This window comes from Dendropsophus ebraccatus, chromosome 3 (assembly GCF_027789765.1).
Source record: "Dendropsophus ebraccatus isolate aDenEbr1 chromosome 3, aDenEbr1.pat, whole genome shotgun sequence".
NCBI lineage: Eukaryota > Metazoa > Chordata > Amphibia > Anura > Hylidae > Dendropsophus > Dendropsophus ebraccatus.
The window spans coordinates 187,006,058-187,029,344 of NC_091456.1; the positions used below are offsets into that span (position 1 = coordinate 187,006,058).

General features: G+C 44.3%; 2 protein-coding genes across 3 annotated transcripts in view; one reads left to right on the forward strand and one right to left on the reverse strand.

Moving 5' to 3' along the window:
* The window catches only part of LOC138786728 (oocyte zinc finger protein XlCOF6-like), a 622,195-nt gene that overhangs the window by 118,470 nt on the left and 480,438 nt on the right, over positions 1 to 23,287 (reverse strand). The window lies entirely within an intron of this gene.
* On the forward strand, positions 10,391 to 14,819 carry LOC138786855 (oocyte zinc finger protein XlCOF6-like). Its single transcript, XM_069963926.1, has 2 exons — positions 10,391 to 10,817; positions 12,438 to 14,819. The coding sequence occupies exons 1-2, from the start codon at positions 10,733 to 10,735 to the stop codon at positions 14,087 to 14,089; spliced, it is 1,737 nt and encodes a 578-aa protein (XP_069820027.1). The 5' UTR covers positions 10,391 to 10,732; the 3' UTR covers positions 14,090 to 14,819.

The following is a 23,287-nucleotide window of genomic DNA, read 5'->3' on the forward strand; positions in this document are numbered from 1 at the left end:
GGATGCCCCCAGTATGTAGGATCCCCTGCTGTGCCCCCATGAGCTAGTAATGCCCCCAGAGGTGCCCCCATGAGCTAATAATGCCCCCAGAGGTAGCCCCCATGAGCTAATAATACCCCAGAGGTGCCCCCATGAGCTAATAATGCCCCCAGAGGTGCCCACATTAACTAATAATGCCCTCAGAGGTGCCCACATTAACTAATAATGCCCTCAGAGGTTCCCCCATGAACAAAAAATGCCCCCAGAGGTGCCCCCTATGAACTAAATGCCCCCAGAGGTGGCCCCCATATACTAATAAAGCCCCCAGAGGTGCGCCCCATGAACTAATAATGCCCCCAGAGGTGCCCCCATGAACTAATAATGCCCCCAGAGGTGCCCCCCATGAACTTATAATGCCCCAGAGGTGCCCCTAAAAAAACAAACATCCTACTCACCTAATCGGCGCTGTGTAGCTGCAGGCAGCAGCTCTCCTCCTCTTCGGGCTCCATCTTGCGAGCCGCAGGGACGGGTCCTCCGGCAGGCGTGATGACGTCACATGATCACGCCTGCCGGAGAGGTCACGGCCCGGCCTCCCATAGGCTGCTGGTATGAAGTGCCGGCAGCCTATGGGAGGGAATGCAGGAGCAGGACGCTGACAGGTCCTGCTCCTGCATTCTGCTCGCTTTAATGTTCCGCCCGCTCACTGTGCAGGCGGAACATCAAAGCGATCTGTGCATCCCGAGAAGCTGCACGACCGCAGCTTCTCAGGATGCTTAAAGAGACAGTGTCACAAGTGGCAAGGGGGGGGGGGCGTGCGGGCCCCCCTAGCGTAGGGGCTCGGTCGCCATGGCGACCGCTGCGCCCCCTATAGCTACGCCACTGATCTTAGCCCTGAGTACAGATAATGTAGTAGTCACCTGCAGTCCTATGTAACAGCACAGATAACACAGTGGTATCTCTGAGTACAGATAATGTAGTAGCTGTCACCTGCAGTCCTATGTAACAGCACAGATAACACAGTGATATCTCTGAGTACAGATAATGTAGATGTCACCTGCAGTCCTATGTAACAGCACAGATAACACAGTGATATCTCTGAGTACAGATAATGTAGATCTCACCTGCAGTCCTATGTAACAGCACAGATAACACAGTGATATCCCTCTGAGTACAGATAATGTAGTAGTCACCTGCAGTCCTATGTAACAGCACAGATAACGCAGTGATATCTATAAGTACAGATAATGTAGATCTCACCTGCAGTCCTATGTAACAGCACAGATAACACAGTGATATCTCTGAGTACAGATAATGTAGATGTACCCTGCAGTCCTATGTAACAGCACAGATAACACAGTGATATCTCTGAGTACAGATAATGTAGTAGCTGTCACCTGCAGTCCTATGTAACAGCACAGATAACACAGTGATATCTCTGAGTACAGATAATGTAGTAGATGTCACCTGCAGTCCTATGTAACAGCACAGATAACACAGTGATATCTCTGAGTACAGATAATGTAGATGTCACCTGCAGTCCTATGTAACAGCACAGATAACACAGTGATATCTCTGAGTACAGATAATGTAGTAGATGTCACCTGCAGTCCTATGTAACAGCACAGGTAACACAGTGATATTTCTGAGTACAGATAATGTAGTAGTCACCTGCAGTCCTATGTAACACCACTGATAACACAGTGATATCTCTGAGTACAGATAATGTAGATCTCACCTGCAGTCCTATGTAACACCACTGATAACACAGTGATATCTCTGAGTACAGATAATGTAGATCTCACCTGCAGTCCTATGTAACACCACTGATAACACAGTGATATCTCTGAGTACAGATAATGTAGTAGATGTCACCTGCAGTCCTATGTAACAGCACAGGTAACACAGTGATATTTCTGAGTACAGATAATGTAGTAGTCACCTGCAGTCCTATGTAACAGCACAGATAACACAGTGATATCTCTGAGTACAGATAATGTAGTAGTCACCTGCAGTCCACTTCTCTCCTCAGTGGTGTAAGTGGTTCCCGCAGGGTTGAGGCTCCTCCCCCACCGGATCACAACATTACTGTACTCTCTGATGTTACTTGCTGGCTGTACAGTGATGTCATCTGACCTGGGGGAGGGGCCTTAACGCTGAGGAGAGGTGGATTGCAGCACAAGCTGGAGCTCAACGCGGTAAAGGTACGGCCATAGGACACAGCTTGGGCCGCCAACGCAGATGTCTGAAGGAGGGGGCGCTGGTACTTGCTGTCATCTGATTAGGTAAGAGGCCCAATCAGATGACAGCAAGTGCCAGCGGGCGCAGCGGGACAGATTAGTGCAGTGCTTCCCAACCTTTTCCACCTCGGGGCACCCCTTGGAAAAAAAATTACCTCGGGGCACCCCTACTAAATGATGTTCTACAAAATAAGAAAACCGTCATACAGTCACTCACAGGTGACGTCTTCTTTGATCTGAGGCGTCACTTTCCCTTTTCCTCTCCATCCGGCCCAGTCCTCCATGATGATTCCTTCCAGATACGTTTCATCTTTTCAGAACCTGCGAGACAAACAATTTAGACTCCGCACATTTCTAGCAGCTTCCTTTCCTTCCTCCCTCCTGTAGGCTCCCAAAGTAACTGCGATGTTTGGTGTTATGTGCAGTAAAGCGAGTAGGAATGTGGGATGCCCCCAGTATGTAGGATCCCCTGCTGTGCCCCCATGAGCTAGTAATGCCCCCAGAGGTGCCCCCATGAGCTAATAATGCCCCCAGAGGTAGCCCCCATGAGCTAATAATACCCCAGAGGTGCCCCCATGAGCTAATAATGCCCCCAGAGGTGCCCACATTAAATAATAATGCCCTCAGAGGTGCCCCATTAACTAATAATGTCCTCAGAGGTTCCCCCATGAACAAAAAATGCCCCCAGAGGTGCCCCCTATGAACTAAATGCCCCCAGAGGTGGCCCCCATGAACTAATAAAGCCCCCAGAGGTGCCCCCCATGAACTAATAATGCCCCCAGAGGTGCCCCCATGAACTAATAATGCCCCCAGAGGTGCCCCCCATGAACTAATAATGCCCCCAGAGGTGCCCCTAAAAAAACAAACATCCTACTCACCTAATCGGCGCTGTGTGGCTGCAGGCAGCAGCTCTCCTCCTCTTCGGGCTCCATCTTGCGAGCCGCAGGGACGGGACCTCCGGCAGGCGTTATGACGCCTGCGGGAGAGGTCACGTCCCGGCATCCCATAGGCTGCTGGTATGAAGTGCCGGCAGCCTATGGGAGGGAATGCAGGAGCAGGACGCTGACAGGTCCTGCTCCTGCATTCTGCTCGCTTTAATGTTCCGCCCGCTCACTGTGCAGGCGGAACATCAAAGCGATGTGTGCATCCCAAGAAGCTGCACGACTGCAGCTTCTCAGGATGCTTAAAGAGACAGTGTCACAAGTGGCAAGGGGGGGGGCGTGCGGGCCCCTACGCTAGGCGACCGCTGCGACCCCTATAGCTACGCCACTGATCTTAGCCCTTAGAGGCCGTAAATGTTTAGTAGCAATTTTCAAAATGTTCGTGAAAATGTTAAACTCAGAAATTCTTTAGGCACCAGTTCAGTTTTGGAGTATATTTTAGAGGCCTGTATACTAAAACCCCCACAATTCAACCCATTTTGAAATCTTCACTCTTTCAAGTATTTAAATTTACATTCATTCAGTTATTTAACCCTTAGGGCATTTCACAGGAATAACTGCAAAGTAAGAGTGAAAAATTAAAATTTGCATTTTCTTTCCAAAGACTCCAATGTAATCCTATGTGTTTTTTACAACACCAATTACTGCTATTGATCCACCAATGCCGGCAATTGCTGATGCTGGGCCCCCTTTGAGGGTGCAGTGGCAGTTACACTAAACTGTCAGCTATCAGCTACCCGGTCACTGTTTGTGTAAACAGTGAGCATCTGAAGCAGGTCAGTAAATTTACAGATTTTTGCTTGAAAGGGTTAAAAGGACTTTTCAGTAGTAAGCCTGCCTGACCAAAACGCTACTAAAAACCTCTCTCTCCATGCTGGAAGATCTTTCCCTGGCTAGGTTGAAAGCGCATCTGCGGTCAAGAAGCGGGAGCCAAGTATTTAAGATTCAAGGTCATGTGGTTCAGCCATGCAATGAGGGTAGACACCGCTCTCGTGCTTCGTGCGTACTCCCAGGGTCCCTCACAGCCTCCCTGCATGGTGATTGGATTAAAAAAAGCGCCAACTGCGATGGGAGGGCTTTCAAATGTTTCCCGTGTATTCGCCACACTATTCAATTGAATTTGAATCTTTCGAAAACTGCAATATTCGATCGAATACCATCTCGATCGAATCCAAGTTGGAGTTCTGAGACTGTTCCCTGATGAACCCGTCACACACTTGGACGGTAGAAACGCGTCGGAACGAGTGCTGTTTATTCTTCATGCACTCCTAGTACATTTTTGTATGTATTGTGTTGCTGCAATTACGTGTCTTTTAGGTGATTGTGAGTTGTCACATTTTTTGCACTTTTTTTTGCTTTCGGTCTTTGTTTTTTTTTTTCTCCTGAGCACTTATGACAGGAGAGGGACTGTCACCGTGGTTGGGGCCACCCTGTTAAGGAGGTGGGCACCCCAAAAGGCAGGGAAAGAGGATATCAAGGGATAGTTGAGGGCGCACTATACCCCCCCTACCCCACTTCCTATGCTTCTGCCACTTTTTCGTGACAGCCCTTATCATCATTATTCCCTGTCGTACGTACTGGTCATCTCATCTGATTCAACCAGATCAGGTTGGATTTGTTCAGGGTTGCCAGGTCTCTCCAAAACCCTGACTGTATTTTTTTTATCGCTCTACACTGAGAAAGCGTTCAACAGAGTGAATTGGAAATTCTTAGAAGAAATTTTAGATAAATTTGGCTTTTCTGATGGTATAAAAAATGCAATATTAGCTCTTTATTCTAACCCTTCTGCCCTTGTCTACACTTTAGGATACCTCTCTAAAACCTTTCAAATAACAAATGGTACAAGGACAGGGTGTCCCCCCTCCCCTTTAATTTTTACATTATGTATGGAGCCTTTTGTTGAAATGAATCGCACCTCCAATGATATTACGGGTGTTAAGCTTACAGATAGAGAACACAGAATAAGTCTATACGCTGATGATGTGCTCTTAATATGTCGTAATCCTACTATTTCTATCCCTGCGGTTATAAATATTATACAGGAATATTCTAAAGTTTACTATAAATTGAATATTACAAAATCCTCCCTGATGCCACTTCATAAAGCTTCATCACTTACCAACACCTGTTCTCAATTAAATTTTTTGTGGACCCCAACTGGTATCACTTATCTAGGTATCCATCTATATCCCACTCACTCGCAAATATTGCCAAAAAGCTACTTAAAGGACAACAAAAACAGATCCTATACTTACCATCTCTTCGTTCACGTCTTCAGATCTTCTGAGCTGAGCAGACTGGAAGCCATGTCGTGCGATCCAGCCAATGAAAAGGCTGCCGGTGCGCACGCACACAAATAGCCTTTTAGCTCCCGTTCATGCCAGAGGAAGAAGCTGAAGAAGAGGAATAACAGGTCCTTGTGACGACATTGCCACATAATTCCGGCGGCAAAAGAAGGCGTGGTCATTACATTATAAAGTTATATAACCCTTTAACTCTCCTAACAGATCTTTGATCAGAATGTAATAGATTGCCCCAATTACCTTTATCTTGGATGGCGAGAATAAATGTGGTAAAGATTGTATTGTTACCTAAATTTTTTTTATTTTTGTAGAACAATACCATATACCATCCCAACCTTTATGTAGGCTCCAAGCGTTATTTTTAAAACTTACATGGAATGGAAGAAGAGCACGTGTCACGCAGCAGCTTCTACTCAGAAAGCTCAGTACTGGTGGCCTAGGAGTTCCTGGACTAGTATCTTATAATAGACCGGACAATTATTTTCTGGCCCTCATCTCCATTCCATATTGGGACTACTTTAGAGGATCCTATTGTTCCTGATTTTACCCTTACAATCATTGAAAGACTCATTCCTCCTATGGGAAAAACTGTTGTAGAAAGGCATTGGGTTCATCTCACTAAAAGACATGTTCCCCTTTCTTTTCCTAAATCTCTACTCCCCTTTATGGATTTCCCCACTTGGATATCCTCGAACTACCAACCTCTGCAAGACCTATATGATTTGGAGCCCAATAATTGTCCATTTCATCTCTACAACATTCTCATTTCTTCTAATACCTCCAGGCTAGACGTTTCCTAGATTCCTTGAGCTGGCCCTTCCTCATCCTAAACTTACAGATTTTCACAAGTACTTTTTAAGTCGGAAAGATCACACTAAAGGTTTAACGGCAGCTTCCAACTTGTTAAAGTGACCCTGTACCCACAATCTGCCCCCCCCCCCCAACCGCTTGTACCTTCGGATAGCTGCTTTTAATCCAAGATCTGTCCAGGGGTCCGTTCGGCAGAGGATGCAGTTAATGTCATAAAAAACAACTTTCAAACTGGCAGCCCCGGTGCATTCGGCTGGCACCACCTCTCTGTCCCTCCTCCCCGCCCTCATCATTAGGAATGCTCCAGGCAGATTGCCTCCTATTCGTCAGCTGTGTGAGCCTTTACATGGGCTGGATTGTTAAGGCTTAGGAAAAATAGGAAAAATGGTGAAGAGGGTGGGGAGGAGGGACGGAGAGATAGTGCTAGCCTAATGCACACACAAACGAATTATTAAAGGAGAAAAAAAATCCAAACCATCATGGCCCTGCGTGAAAAAGTGATTGCCCCTAAACCTAATAACTGGTTGGGCCACCCTTAGCAGCAACAACTGCAACCAAGCGTTTGCGATAACTTGCAATGAGTCTTTTACAGCATTCTGGAAGAATTTTGGCCCAATCATCTTTGCAGAATTGTTCTAATTCAGTTACATTAGAGGGTTTTCGAGCATGAACGGCCTTTTTAAGGTCATACCACAACATCTCAATAGGATTCAGGTCAGGACTTTGGCTAGGCCACTCCAAAGTCTTCATTTTGTTTTCCTTCAGCCATTCAGTGGTCCTGACGCAGCAAAACAGCCCCAGACCATCACACTACCCCCACCATATTTTACTGTTGGTATAATGTTCTTTTTCTGAAATGCAGTGTTCCTTTTACACCAGATGTAATGGGACACACACCTTCTAAAGAGTTCCACTTTTGTCTCATCGCTCCACAGAATGTTTTCCCAAAAGTCTTGGGGATCATCAAGATGTGTTTTGGAAAAATTGAGACGAGCTTTAATGTTCTTTTTGCTCAGCAGTGGTTTTCTTCTTGGAACTCTGCCATGCAGGCCATTTTTGCCCAGTCTCCTTCTGATGGTGGAGGCATGAACTCTGACCTTAACTGAGGCAAGTGAGGCCTGCAGTTCTTTGGACGTTGTTGTGGGGTCTTTTGTGACCTCTTGGATGAGTCGTCACTGCGCTCTTGGGGTAATTTTGGGCGGCCAGACACTCCTGGGAAGGTTCACCACTAGAGATGAGCGAATCGGGTTCGAGTCGATCCTAACCCGAATGTTCGGTATTTGATTAGCTGGGGCTGCTGAACTTGGATAAAGCTCTAAGGTTGTCTGGAAAACATGGATACTGCCAATGACTATATCCATGATTTCCACATAGCCTTAGGGCTTTATCCAAGTTCAGCAGCCACCGCTAATCAAATGCCGAAAGTTCGGGTTCGGATCGACTTGAGCATGCTCCAGGTTCGCTCATCTCTATTCACCACTGTTCCATGTCTTTGCCATTTGTGGATAATGGCTCTCACTGTGGTTCACTGGATTCCCAAAGCTTTGGAAATGGCTTTATAACTCTTCCCAGACTGATAGATCTTAATTACTTTCTTTCTCAATTGTTCCTGAATTTCTTTGGATCTCGGCATGATCTGTAGCTTTTAAGGATCTTTTGGTGGACTTTACTGTGTCAGGCAGCTCCTATTTAAGTGAAGTCTGGATTGAGAACAGGTGTGGCAATAATCAGGCCTGGGTGTGGCTAGAGAAATTGAACTCAGGTGTGATAAACCACAGTTATAGTATGTTTTAAGGGGGACAATCACTTTTTCACACAGGGCCATGATGGATGATTTTGTTTCTCCTTTAATAATAAACACCTTCATTTACAAATTGCATTTTGTGTTTACTTGTGTTGTCCTTGAGTATTGTTTAAATTGGTTTAATGTTCCGAAACACTTAAGTGTGACAAACATGCAAAAAAAAAAAAACAGGAAATGAGGAAGGGGGCAAAAAAATTTCACACCACTGTATATACTACAGGTATACAGGACCTCCACCAACTATACACTACAGGTATACAGGACCCCCAAAACGATACACTACAGGTATACAGGACCCCTCCCAACTCTACACTACAGGTATACAGCACCTTCACCAACTATACACTACAGGTATACAGGACCCCCCAACTCTGCACTACAGGTATACAGCACCTTCAACAACTATACATAACAGGTATACAGGACCCCCACAATAAAGAGTGCAGGTATACAGGACCCGTCCCACAAACACACTCTACACTAAAGGTATACAGCACCTTCACCAACTTCACCAATAACAGGTATACAGGATCCCCCAAACGATACAGTACAGGTATACAGGACCCCCAAACGATACAGTACAGGTATACAGGACCCCCCCACAACTGTACACTCATATAACACACACATACACAGCTCTGCTCCACACACATCACACACAGACAGCTCTGCTGCATACACATCACTTCAGCTCATCCAGCACAGCAGAGTCCTGCATACACTGAGCAGCAGCCCCTGATCATGTGACACATATACAGCTCTACTGTGTACACATACAGCTTAGCTACATGTACATTACAAATATACAGCTCTACTGTGTACACATACAGCTCAGCTACATGTACATTACACATATACAGCTCAGCTACATGTACATTACACATATACAGCTCAGCTACATGTACATTACACATATACAGCTCAACTACATGTACATTACACACATACAGCTCAGCTACATGTACATTACACACATATACAGCTCAGCTACATGTACATTACACATATACAGCTCAGCTACATGTACATTACACATATATACAGCTCAGCTACATGTACATTACACATATATACAGCTCAGCTACATGTACATTACACACATACAGCTCAGCTACATGTACATTACACATATATACAGCTCAGCTACATGTACATTACACACATACAGCTCAGCTACATGTACATTACACACATACAGCTCAGCTACATGTACATTACACACATATACAGCTCAGCTCAGCTACATGTACATTACACACAGCGCTCTGCTGCAGGCTTATATAACACACACACACACAGCTCTGCTCCACACACATCACACACAGACAGCTCTGCTGCACACACATCACTTCAGCTCATCCAGCACAGCAGAGTCCTGCATACACTGAGCAGCAGCCCCTGATCATGTGACTCCTCCTCCTCCTCCACGTGACTGATCACATGACTGTGACATCATGGCAGGTCCTGGAAGCACAGGGGAAGCACACGGCTCCTGTACAGCTCTGCAGGTGGAGGGAAGGAGCTGGGGGACAGCGGGAGGATTAACCCCTTCAGGACTGAACTTTATTAATTCTTATGTATGAAGTGTTTTTTCTTTGGTTTTGAGCGATACCAGATATATTACATTGTCTCATCTTCTCTCCATTCATCTCCCAACACTCCAGGATCCTCTGCTGATATCTTCTATATAAGAGACCGACCCATCAACCATGGAGAGAGACAGAGACAAGATGGCCGAGAGGATAATAACCCTCACCCTACACATACTCTTCCTGCTTACTGGGGAGGTGAGGGATTCTGGGAGTGATGTCATCATGACATCATTCTTATCTATGGAATAACAGATGGATAGGACTGGGGAGGTGAGGGATTCTGGGAGTGATGTCATCATGACATCATTATCTATGGAATAACAGATGGATAGGACTGGAGAGGTGAGGGATTCTGGGAGTGATGTCATCATGACATCATTCTTATCTATGGAATAACAGATGGATAGGACTGGGGAGGTGAGGGATTCTGGGAGTGATGTCATCATGACATCATTCTTATCTATGGAATAACAGATGGATAGGACTGGAGAGGTGAGGGATTCTGGGAGTGATGTCATCATGACATCATTCTTATCTATGGAATAACAGATGGATAGGACTGGGGAGGTGAGGGATTCTGGGAGTGATGTCATCATGACATCATTCTTATCTATGGAATAACAGAACAACTGGAGAGGTGAGAGATTCTGGGAGTGATGTCATCATGACATCATTCTTATCTATGGAATAACAGATGGATAGGACTGGAGAGGTGAGGGATTCTGGGAATGGATGGAGTGATAGTAATGTGTCTCTCCATACACAGGATTACACAGTAGTGAAGAAGTCCTCTAGTGGGCGCTGTGGGGCCCCTGGGTGTGAAGGATGGGGAAGAACCCTGAGCCCAATCCCGGGGCCCCTGATACATGAGGAAATGGAGGAAGATAAGATCCTAGAAGTCACCAACAAGATGGTGGAGCTGCTGAGTGGAGAGGTGAGACTGTGGCTGCTGGGAATGCTGGGACATTATACAGTAACACCACTGGAGGGGTGGGGGGGATGACTGTGTGATCATTGTGTGTGTCAGGTTCCTATAAGGTGTCAGGACGTGGCGGTCTATTTCTCCATGGAGGAGTGGGAGTATGTAGAAGGACACAAGGATCAGTACAAGGATGTGATGCTGGAGGATCAGCAGCCCCTCCCATCAGCAGGTAATAGACAGGACTATATACACACCTCCTCTCTGTATTATCTGGATGGAAAGAATGAATTCAGTCTCTGTATGTGTTCCCTCCAGTCAGATCCAGTAAGAGAACAGCACCAGAGAGATGTCCCCGTCCTCTTCTCCCACAGGATCAGGATCAGGTAGATGGAGATGTTCCCTATGATCTGTACATCCCACCTGACTTCTCCTACTGTCTGATGACTTTTACAATATTTCTCTCACATCTTATGAATCAGGGGGAAGATGGGAACAATATTAATGGTCCAGAGACAGATGTGAGCAGTGATGAGCAGTATAAAGAGGAAATTACTACACGGAAGGACCTGAACTCTATTAATGACAGAGACAAAACTTCAGAAGTAGAGACATGTGTGAGCAGTAATGAGCAGTATATGATGAACATAACTACAAGGAAAAATATTAGCCCTATTGATGTTACAGATATGATAATGAAAGAAGAAGAGACAGATGACAGCAGTGATGAGCAGTATAAGGAGGACATCACTACAGGTAACCGCCCAGGTGAGTAGTGACCAGTAAATGCAGAGAACAGTCACACATTCTCCTCAGTCACCGGCTGTAACTATTCTGTGTGGAATATTATATGTTCTGTGTCCTGTCAGTTTTCCAGCTATATAATCATTCAGCCTAAATTCTAATATACAGCACAGTCCCAGCGGACAATATATCACTATCAGTCTCCTGCTGCTGCATCTATAGTGACTGTCCTCATCTTACAGCGCACCTGCTGCAAATAAACAGGGAATGTGATCACAAGCAGTTATGTAATTAAGAATTAATATGGTTAAATCAGCGTTATACATACAGCCGAACCGCGGTCCATGTTCCCTTTGTGGAGATATTGGGTCTTTTCTTTGTTCAAAAAAAGAGACCAAACACAAAGTAGTGCGGAGCAAGCGCTAAAATTATAGAGTGCTTGTTATTAGAGTCGAGAATTTTTCAATGATCGAGTTCGTGACCCCTCATGACCTTTGACCATTATACTTAGTTTAGATGCAGGAAAGGCCTCCGACAAGACCTCATGGCCCTTTATTCCCCCCACTATTCAGCGTAGACGGTTTGGCCCTATATTCTCCCAGTATATTATAGCTTCTACAGAAACTGATGGCAACTCCAGATTAACAGACGTAATACTTTGCCCTTTGTGGCTGTGACGTCCCTTGTTCGGGGAGGGTCATCCAGAGAGCAGTTTGGAAGGCTCTGACCACTTACCAAGGACGTATGTAGCCAGAGACCGGCCTGGTCGGGGACATCACTGCACCACGTGACTTATGCAGAAAATGAGAGAAAAGGCTGTGATCTCCCCCAGTAACGCCATGCTGGTTGGGGTCCAGCAGGTTATCGGTATGTAGGGGGTCAATAGTCCTATTATTTATTTGAGAAGAGTCTCCATTACTTTTACTACTAAGGACGTCATCTCCCCGGCCTCCAGCTTCTAGATTCTTCTCCCTGACACTTCCTGTGGATGGGAACAGATCTGATCATTCTTATTATGTTACATAAAAAAGAGTAACTTTCCATGTCTGCAATATGTTTAAGCTTCTATTACTGGGAAATAAGAGAAATGGTGTTTTCTCCTTTGCAGATGATTCTACCAGGAGCTCAGGGGGACATCAGATCTCCTCAGAGGATCATATCACACAAGATACATATGAGGAGCCGTCCACTATCCCAGATACACCCTCAGCCCCTCACAGCAAAGATCTCTCATCTCATCCTGTTATACAAGTCACATCTTCTGCTCCATCACAGCAAGCTGACATTTACAGAGAAGACGGTGAACATCAAAGAGAAAATACAAAAAAACCTCAGTTTTCATATTTACAACATGAACAATGCTTTACTCACAAAAAATATCTTACAGGGGAGAAGGCATTTTCATGTTCAGAATGTGGGAAACGTTTTATTAAGAAATCAAATCTTGTTAGGCATCAGGGAATTCACACAGGGGAGAAGCCATTTTCATGTTCGGAATGTGGGAAATGTTTTACTCAAAAATCAAGTCTTCTTTACCATACATACATTCACACGGAGGAAAAGCCATTTTCATGTTCAGACTGTGGAAGATGTTTTAATGACAAAACAAATCTTCTTCGCCATCAAATAATTCACACAGAGAAGAAGCCATTTTCATGTTCAGAATGTGGGAAATGTTTTGCTTATAAATCAAATCTTGTTGACCATCAAAAAATTCACACAGGGGAGAAGGCATTTTCATGTTCAGAATGTGGGAAATGTTTTACTAAGAAATCAAATCTTCTTCGCCACCAAATAATTCACACTGGGGAGAAGCCATTTTCATGTTCAGAATGTGGGAAATGTTTTAGTAAGAAATCAAATCTTGTTGACCATCAGAGAACTCACACAGGGGAGAAGCCATTTTCATGTTCGGAGTGTGGGAAATGTTTTACTCAGAGATCAGTTCTTGTTACGCATCAGAGCACTCACACAGGGGAGAAGCCATTTTCATGTTCGGAATGTGGGAAATGTTATTATCGGAAATCAGAACTTGTTAGGCATCAGAGAACCCACACAGGGGAGTATAAATTTTCATGTTCCGAATGTGGGAAATGTTTTACTCATAAATCAAATTATGTTTACCATCAGAGAACTCACACAGGGGAGAAACCATTTTCATGTTTGGAGTGTGGAAAATGTTTTACTCAGAAATCAGTTCTTGTTACGCATCAGAGAACTCACACAGGGGAGAAGCCATTTTTATGTTCGGAATGTGGGAAATGTTTTAAACAAAAATCAGAACTTGTTATGCATAGGAGAACTCACACAGGGGAGAAGCCATTTTCATGTTTGGAATGTGGGAAATGTTTTAAACAAAAATCAGAACTTGTTATGCACAGGAGAACTCACACAGGGGAGAAGCCATTTTCATGTTTGGAATGTGGGAAATGTTTTAAACAAAAATCAGAACTTGTTAGGCATCAGAGAACCCACACAAGAGAGAAGCCATTTTCATGTTGGGAATGTGGGAAATGTTTTACTCAGAGATCAGCTCTTGTTATGCATCAGAGAACTCACACAGGGAAGAAGCCATTTTCGTGTTCGATATGTGGGAAAGGTTGTAATCAGAAATCAGAACTTGTTAAGCATCAAAGAACTCACACAGGGGAGAAGCCATTTTCATGTTCAGATTGTGGGAAATGTTTTAATTCGAAATCAAATCTTTATAGACATCAAAAAACTCATGAAAGGGAGAAGTCAATGTCTGGCTCACAATGAGGTAAATGAATATAAAGAATTCAAAATAATTATGAAGGAAAATCTGTATTTTATAGTAAAATAGTTCAGTGTATAATATAAGTAACTGTACGCACTGCACTTACTGACAGCAGCTCCATGTGTACCCCATAGAGCTATAATAAGGCTCTCCTCCTCCAGGCTCTGCTGTCCTGCTCTGTGGTGATTCTGTCCATAAGATGGCCGTGCCCATGCCCCTCCCCCAGTGTCCTCCATAGGTATATACAGGCTTTAATGGACACATAGAGGATGGAAGTAATAGAGAGGAGTAGCTGTAGGGTAAAGGGGACAGAAGTGAGAAGTGTTGTGTGCAGAAGATGGTGTCATACTACCTGCTGGACCTTTATTCCATTTTACATAAGGGAACAATCTTAACCCCTTAATTGTATAGGACGAGTATGCTTGTTCTGCCGCTGTTAGGGGGAAGCAGAGAGAGGGTTTGGGCCCTCTCTGCAGCACACGGCTCCCGGCTGCTGTTAGCTAGATGCAGCTGTCAAAGCCATCCCTTGTGTCTAGTGGGAGGGAGAATGCCCCCCCCCCCAATGTGTTCGTTTATTGGGGGATCTGTTCATCTTACCTGACAAGATCTCAGTATTGCAATGACGCTGATCCCGGCTCGGTGATGGATTGCAGTGGGCTCCAGCAGTCCGTTGTCATCCAGCACTGATCTTATCGGTACAGCATTGATCCATATGAGAGATAAGTGCCATAATAATAAGTCTCCTAGGGGGCCTAAAAGTTAAAGTACAGTAAAAAAAATAAAGTAAAAAGAAATGGATAATAAAACATATTGAAATCACCAGAACTATTAAACTATCACATTTCAGATCTCGCACTGTAAACTGCGTAAGCGCAAAAAGCCGCCAAAGTGCAAAATTGCTGATTTTTTTTTTGTCACAGCAATTCCAGAAATTTTTTTATAAAAAGTGATGAAAAAGTTTTATATATACTGATAGAAAGAACAGATCATGGCGAAAAAATGACACCTCGCACAGCCCCACAGACCAAAGGATAAAAGTGTTCCAAGGATCTGAATTGAATAACCTGAAGAACTTTTTATTATTCAAAAAAAAATTTTATGTTTTCATTTTTTAAAACTCAAATTATATATGTTGAGGAAAAAAGATAACACGTCAGTTTTACCTTAGGACACCATAGAAAACCCCCCAAAATAAAAAGAATTGCAAATTTATTTTTTTTCTATTTCACCGAACAAATAATTTTTTTTCAAGTCTGTCATTGCAAAACAGAATTAGTGTTACAAAACATAAGGGCTCATGTGGGTTTGTAGGTGAAAAAGTGCAACTGCTATGGACTTATAAACACAAGAAGGTGCAAAAATGAAAATTGGCCCCGGAGGGAAGGGGATAAAGCCTGTATAAAAAAGAAATTTTTTTTTTTAATCAACATAATAAACCAATGTAAGCAGAGTGATGGCCTTGTGTCCTTATCTTGTATTCTCTGTTTAGTCTAAGGGGCTCTAAGTGTGTATCCAGAAGAACTCTAATGCTAATAATCTTTGTATCCTGTTACCACCACTGCGTGGCATGGGGATATAGTCCAGGACTTGTGTGTGCGGCTGTGCTGGTGTCTGGTAGAGGATAGTAGACTTGTGCTGTAGTACACCATCTTGGATCCCCTGAGTGGTCTCCTCCAAGTATCTGAGGTCACAGGGGCACTTGATCAGGTATATGATGTACAATGAGTCACAAGTTTAAAGCCTTTAATAGGAACACGGACGCCTCCTTCCATCATTCAGGTCTATAGAGTTTTCCCTAAAGCAAATTGATGTCATTGTTTAGAGGTTCAACTGGACGTAGACCGGGATTAAGACGTTTGTCTCCATCTCTACCGACTTCTCAGTAGTTCCAGTGACCCTTCAATACCATATACTGTATTATATGCTGTACTATACTATATACTGTTCCTGGCTTTTGGATTTCTCTGCTGTCCTTTCGGAAACACATACTTTTCATAGTGGGAGATGGAACACAACTTATTTTTGGAAAGGTGTCTCTGAACCAGAGCGTAAAGAGAACCAGTCACCAGGAATTGATAATGAATCTTGTTATTTAGTGTAATTGTACAAACATAAAAATTCATATATATACCAAGAATCCTGTGCTCTGTTTCCCCATCCCAGCAGCATAGGTTGTAGGAGGAGGAAGAGGAGCCGTCTGCACAGAGTCTGCTGTCCTCCCTACAACTGGAGAAGATCCTGACTGTAAGGACCGTATTACCCCACCCGCCATTAGATCGGTGCTTGTTTAGCTAGTCCATTACACAGCTCCATGATCGTGCAGCAAGGACTGTGTATATATATATATATATATATATATATATATATATATATATATAAAATCGTTACTCCTGTCTGTTCAGCCCTTGCTACGTATATAGAAAATAATAAATAAATTAATACTTACCTGTCGACGCTCCCTGGTTTCTCCCTGCTCACCATTGACACTCTCTACAGTGACAGGCTGTTTATCTAATTACCGAGACGAGCGAGTGCAGCTGCCAGTGATTGGCCGAGCAGTGTGTCACTTCAGAGACGGCCTCAGAAGGCTCAGTGGTGGCTGCATGAATACATGTGGACAGGTAAGTATTACTTTATTATTTTCTATATATTTTCATCCGTTGTTAACCAGTCACCTTCTATTGCATCTACTAATACACATAGTGATGCACAGTCAGCAGGTTATGATTTTTAAACCTGCTGATAATCGGCTTCTCAGCTAATCGTTATGTTTATTACACGGGCGATATCTGCACGATTGGGAAGATAATCGTCACGTGTATAAGGACCCAAAGACTTATAACATGTAATGAACATAACACTACACCTCAGCAGCTGTAGAACATCATAATACACCTCAACCTGCTGCAGAACCTCATACAGCTTGCCTGCCCACACTCACCTCCTGCAGTTCTCACCTCCATCCCCCGCATGCACATAGTATTGTTGTTACACTCGGACAGGCAGCTCAGGCCTGTACACTTGGGACGAGCAAATTTACAGTAGTGGTGAAGTGCTTCGCTACGCTCGGACGTCCGCTTGTCAGCTGGCTGTATTTGAGCTGTGCTCCGGATGTCTGGAAAATCTGGATAGAGTCCTGCGAAACTTCACTCAGGACCCTATCACACTTTTCTAGGCTGACAAGCCGACGGCCGAGTGTAGTGAAGCACTTTGCTACTGCCATAAATTTGCTCATCCCTGATATACACTCATACATGCACGCTCATACAGGAAGGCGGGACTTCTGACAGCTGCTCCCGGTGCTCCTCCGATACCCTCAGATCTCCGTCCTCATGCAGCTCTTCCCTCAGGCTTCAGTAGTCGCTGACCATACCACACACCTCAGCTGCTGAAGAACCCCATACTGAACCTTACCAGCCGCAGAACCCCATACTACGCCTCAGCTACTGCAGAACCACATTATACACCTCAGCTGCAGCAGAACCCCATACTAAACTTCAGCTGCTGCATAACACATCTATATCATGTTCTCCTTACATTATATGGTAGATGCAGTGTAGTAGCCATATGCAGTGTCCTGACATTTGGAAAGAAGGGGTTAACACACTGACAGCTTTTACCTTTATTATTCCTATCAGTGTACTATCTCCCCATGCTGAGCTCCCCCTGCCCCAAGATGAACACTCTCTGAGCCTCTCCTCCACCCTCCTCCTGCAGGGAGCTGAGCCCCGGCTGCCCAGACTCCATATCAGATCAGTCACAGCCCCAGCAGGAGGAGAGGGAGAGAGTGGGGACCTGCTGAGGTCAGTGCTGGGCACAGGGCACCTTCTCTGGGGGCTCCAGAAGCAGAACATCCGGCTCCCTCTTCAACTCCATGTGTGCTGTGAGCTGCGCAGGTCAGCTCAGCTACATTATAACAGACGGGAGCCGTCTATTGACTCCTATGCAGTGGCCTAGCTACTGTGGTTGCCACTACGACCGGGCCCGCTAGCGAGAGGCGCCTGTGCCCCACCTCCTTGCGGCTTCCCATCCCATTGATCGATCACTCTTGTCCGCAAGCAGTGTTTTGCTTGTGGTCCCAAAAGTCAGTGTTGGATAAGTCCCCAGCTTAAGCTGGCCGCCTGATGCGTGTGCTCCCGGGGACACCCCCAGGGAGACAGCATCAGCCGGGGGCCTATCCAACACCGCAAAAGAAGAGATGAGAAGGGAGTTGCGACTGGGGACTGAGGTGTTAGGTGAGCTATGTTTTTTCTATTCTCTAAGGGGACAACATAGTGGGGGCATCTACAAGGTGTGGCAACATAAGGGAGGCATCTATATGGGAGAAAACATAAGGGGGGCATTATAAGAGGACAACAAGGGGGGCAACATTAGGGGGCATCTATAAGGGGGACAACATGGGGGCAATATAGGGGGGCATCTGAAAGGGGGACCACACAGAGGGGGAGGCGTATTCTATAGGGGATACACAGAGGGGACCATCTATAAGGGGGACTACACAGGGGGCATCTACTATAGGAGGACTACACAGGGAGAGGCTCTCTAGGAGATGCACATGGGGCCATCTATATGGAAGACTGAGCAAGGGGCCATCTCTACACAGAGGGGGGCATATACTATAAGGGGGATCATATAAAGTAAGCCTACCAACTAACTGAGGACGTAAAGGGGCAAATACAGATGTGCAGTTGAGGATCGTGCCAGTGAGGAGCCTAATATGTCTGTCTGGCAGATTCTGTGGATTTGTGGCTTGGAGAAGTTCTCATAATGGCCCAGGGCAGATCAAGAAGAAAATGAAAAGGAAACGACTCTGATCAGAGGAGACGTCCTTTGTGAGTCACCTGATGTAACTGCACTGTAATGTATATGGTGTATAGAGCCTGTGTAGAGCTGGGTCTACCTTTATATGACTGGATGAGATCATAGTGATCCTTGTACAGTGGATTTTATTCAGTAGCAGTGGTTGTGTTAGTCAGTATGTGGTGGTATTATTGTTACTTATCTGGTATTGTGTTTTATTGGATTTAGTATACTGGATTTGGTCAGTAACAATATAGTGGTGATGGTAGTAGTTGTGGTGTGGCTGTAATATTTCCCCCTTGTATACTGGTATTATTGGTCTCAGTATACAGTGGTACCTTGGTTTAAGAGCGTTTTGGTTTAAGAGCTCACTGTTTTTCAAAATTGTGACTTGGTTTAAGAGCTCCCTGAACTGGGTCGGAGTGCAAGTGGAGGAGGGGCAGGGTCTACATAGCGGGGTCTTCAGCCCTGTACTCTGACCCAGGAAGTCTCCCTCACCTTCCAAATAATAGCAGATCCACTTCAGGCTGGGGCTTACATCAGGGGACAGGACTGTGGGGGTAATCTCCCCATAGCTGTAACCCCTCTCTCCCCAGACAGAGAGCGCTGCATATATGTGCCCACATCTGTACTGCTCATTCCTTCATGCTCCCTGCAGTCTCTGGCAGCCCTTGTGCTTCTCATCCTCCCCATTACTGTACAGTAACTTATAATATCACATATTCTGCTGTTTCTAAATGTTTGTTTCATCTGTTTTACATGATATTCAGAATAAATCATTATTTTTGGGGTGTGGAGCCAATTGTCAGCATTTCTATGATTTCTTATGGGAAAATTTGCTTTGGTCTAAGAGTGGATTTGGATTGGTACCAGAACAAATTATGCTCGTAATCCAAGGCACCACTGTACTTGATTGGTCAGTTACAATAATAGGGGTGATGGTAGTGGTTGTGGTGCGGCGGTAATATTTCCCCCTTGTATGCTGGTATTATTGATAATATTATTCAGTATACAGGATTTGGTCAGAAACAGGTATGGAGGTAATATTTCCTTCCTATATACTGGTATTATTGGTAATATCAGTCTTGATCTATCTATCTATCTATCTAAATCCAATAATGCAGCAGCACTCCAGAAGTCCAAAGAAACTCGTGAAATTATATTAACAACCCATGCAGATACAGCGACGTTTCTGACTGCAACAGTCTTTTCTCAAGCTTAGTGAAGACACTCTCATTGTTGATTTAAAGACGTGATACAATCATGTGATTAAACGTAAAAAGTGGTGAACAGGTGTAGTACGATTGACACATCCACATTAGCATATGCCAAATTTACATAGAATAGATATTCCCTTAAATAGAGAAATATTGAAAATGTAATATATAATAAAGTGATAAAGTGTCATCTGGTGTAAAATATGAACCAATGAAATAAAATAAACATAATAATGTACAAAAAGAAATGAGGATTGCTCGCTCACCATACGCGAAACACAGCCATATGTGCAGATAGGGGATGTGGAACGCACGCCTAATTGGAACGCAATCACCATGCGTGTATGTGTAGGCTGCACATGCGTAGTAAGCATTGTACTCCCCTATTGGACAGAGGACCAGCTCCTGGGAACGCCCAGAAATAGAGAATGAATGAATTAATGAATTGTGTAACAGATAAATAGATTGGTCATGGAGTAAAGCTCACGCAGGTAAAGTACACACACCAGACCTACATAGTGGCAACAACCCATTAACTCGGGGGGTGAAAAAAAGTGACAATGCAACCATCGTCCCAATCTCTCCACTGTCAGTCACTTTAGACCCTGCCAAGTTTCAAAGAAGCCAAACTCCCATGTTGCCAGCTAGGTCCATTTCCCATGGAGGCCACTAGTCTGGATACACCATTGACAACCACTCCAGACCATAACTGAATGCAAATGGCAACATTAATAAGGTACGTAAAGTATTTGTCACTGTCCAGGTCCATCTGTAAATGCAATGTAGTGATAAGTGGCTGCCTTAAAGAAGCAGTTCACTTTTTTTTTTCTGGCCCCCCCGGTAGCCTCTGGCATGTATACTCACGCAAGATGATGGATGTCCCGAGGCGTAGCTCCGGTCCCGTCCCGCGGTGCGGTTCAAATCCGGCTTCTTTAATTCATCACAGGTGAGCGTGCATCCATGATTTCCACTTGCATCTTGATTTAAATCTAAAAAAAAAACTAAAACTTGGGTAAGTATAATAATGATTGAAAAATATGTAAAAAGTAAAAAAAAAAAAAAGAGAATTATGTGTTTAGAACCCAAGTTTACCAAGGCCGAGTATAAACACCACATACAAGGCTAGAGATGATGTAGACATATTCACCAAAATGCATCCTATTCTTCATTAGTAGCAGTATTTTGGAAGAATCTTGTAGTCCACATTCAGACCGTTCGGTCCAGACAAAAGATCCATTCCAATTCCTTTCATTTTAATTTAGAGTGTCGATCACCACCACGGGGAAGGGGCGCTATTTGATCCAAGACAATACATTTTTAATCCCTCTCTAGATGTCCTTTTTCTACAAAATGTTTCGATACTGGCAGATCCATTCTGCCCTTACGAATCGTGTATCGGTGTCGGGTGATTCTCGTACAGACATCGTAAGTTGTTTCGCCTACGTACAATAATTGACACGGACACATGAGCAAGTAAATGACCCAGTCGGAATCGCATGTTAAATATTTCCTTATTTCATAAGTTTTACCACTTCTGGGATGTGTGAACTTATCACATTTTTGCATGTGTTTACAGTTCACACACCTCCAACATCTCCACACATCCAATGTGAGCAACTGTACTGCTGTCTGTCCTCACTAACTGCTCTCTCAGGTTTCTGGACCTCCTGTATGACAGCAAAGGTTTCAGCTGGAATCTGAGGAAAACTATTTTTAATGATCATCCAATGTCTATACAATACCTGTGCAATCTCCTAGGTACAGGCATTGTACCTCGTCACAAATATGCAAAAGAAGAACCCGTGGAGCCTCATCAAAGAGTCTCGAAACACAGGACTAGCCAGATATCCCTCCGGGAAGGACCCAGCCAAGGGGTGGCTCCTGTAAGGAAACCACCAAAACCACGTATTTAAATGGCCCTATAAGCCAATGTAATGACAAGGGATAAACCAAGGCCAGGTAACCATCCACATACAGCTGTTCCGGGGTGTTGCCCCTCATCAGTGTGGAGCAGGATTCTGGCTAGGTGGGAGCAATGCCTAGTAGAGCCATAAGAGAAACAGATCCCTGATCTCAGGGAGACCAGCCAAACAACAACACCACCGGCTGCTAGTGAAAGCGCTCAAAGCAGTGAAGTCCTAGGTGCATTGCCCCCTGGGAAACATGAATATGCAAAAGAAGAAACCGTGGAGCCTAATCAAAGAGTCTCGAAACACAGGACTAGCCAGATATCCCTCCGGGAAGGGGGGCAATGCACCTAAGACTTCATTGCTTTGAGCGCTTTCACTAGCAGCCGGTGGTGTTGTTGTTTGGCTGGTCTCCCTGAGATCAGCGATCTGTTTCTCTTATACCTCGTCACAAATGGTACTCGTGCAGGTTTACTTTTTTTTTAGTAGGAGTTAGCAGAGTCTGTCCAGAGTATTCACTACTGTACAATGTGTATTAACTAATCGTCGTGGGTAACCCCAGTCAATAAAATTGTTTATCAGTTTGTGTTCATCAGAGATGATGCGTTTTGCACGTAGAAATTGGCTTTTAGGCAAATTACGTTTCATACTTGGGGGGTGACTTGTTTCATACCTATGTAATGTATTACGGTCAGTAGGCTTTGTAAATATGTCCGTCAGCAATTTCCCATCGTGCATGTACACTAGTGTGTCCAAAAATGATACCGATGTGCAAGAATGTGTCATAGAAAATGTAATATCAGAATTTATTTGATTAAGAAAAGTAAAAAAAATCAAATAATTCGTTCTCACTGCCTGTCCATATGAGGAAGACGTCGTCTATGAATCTCCACCACCCCAAAAGGTGTCGGGAATGGTGGGATCCATAGACGTACGTCTCCTCCAAATGTTGTACAAAAAGATTTGTATACGATAAGGCCACATTCGACCCCATTGCCGATCCCTTCAACTGCAAATAAAAAATTTTATTCACAGTAAAAAAAATTGCATGTCAGTACCAACCACAATAAATCCAAAATAAACTTTTGACATTGTGAAGACCATTCTGACCTGGCTAGAACCTCCTTCACTGCAGCAGTTCCTTTTTCATGTTTAATTAACGTGTACAAGCTCGTGATATTAAGGGATGCCAGAATGGCACCCTCAGATTTCACCAATGTGCTGATCCGATTCAAAAAATCGGTTGTATCTTTAATGTATGAACGCATTTTCAGTA

What these genes read in the sequence shown, in the direction of transcription:
- LOC138786855 (XM_069963926.1), top strand. Translation starts at nt 10,733, where the DNA reads ATGGAGGAGTGGGAGTATGTAGAAGGACACAAGGATCAGTACAAGGAT. An exon ending in GCAGCCCCTCCCATCAGCAG is followed by an intron (nt 10,818 to 12,437) that starts GTAATAGACAGG and finishes TCTCCTTTGCAG; the next exon opens with ATGATTCTACCAGGAGCTCA.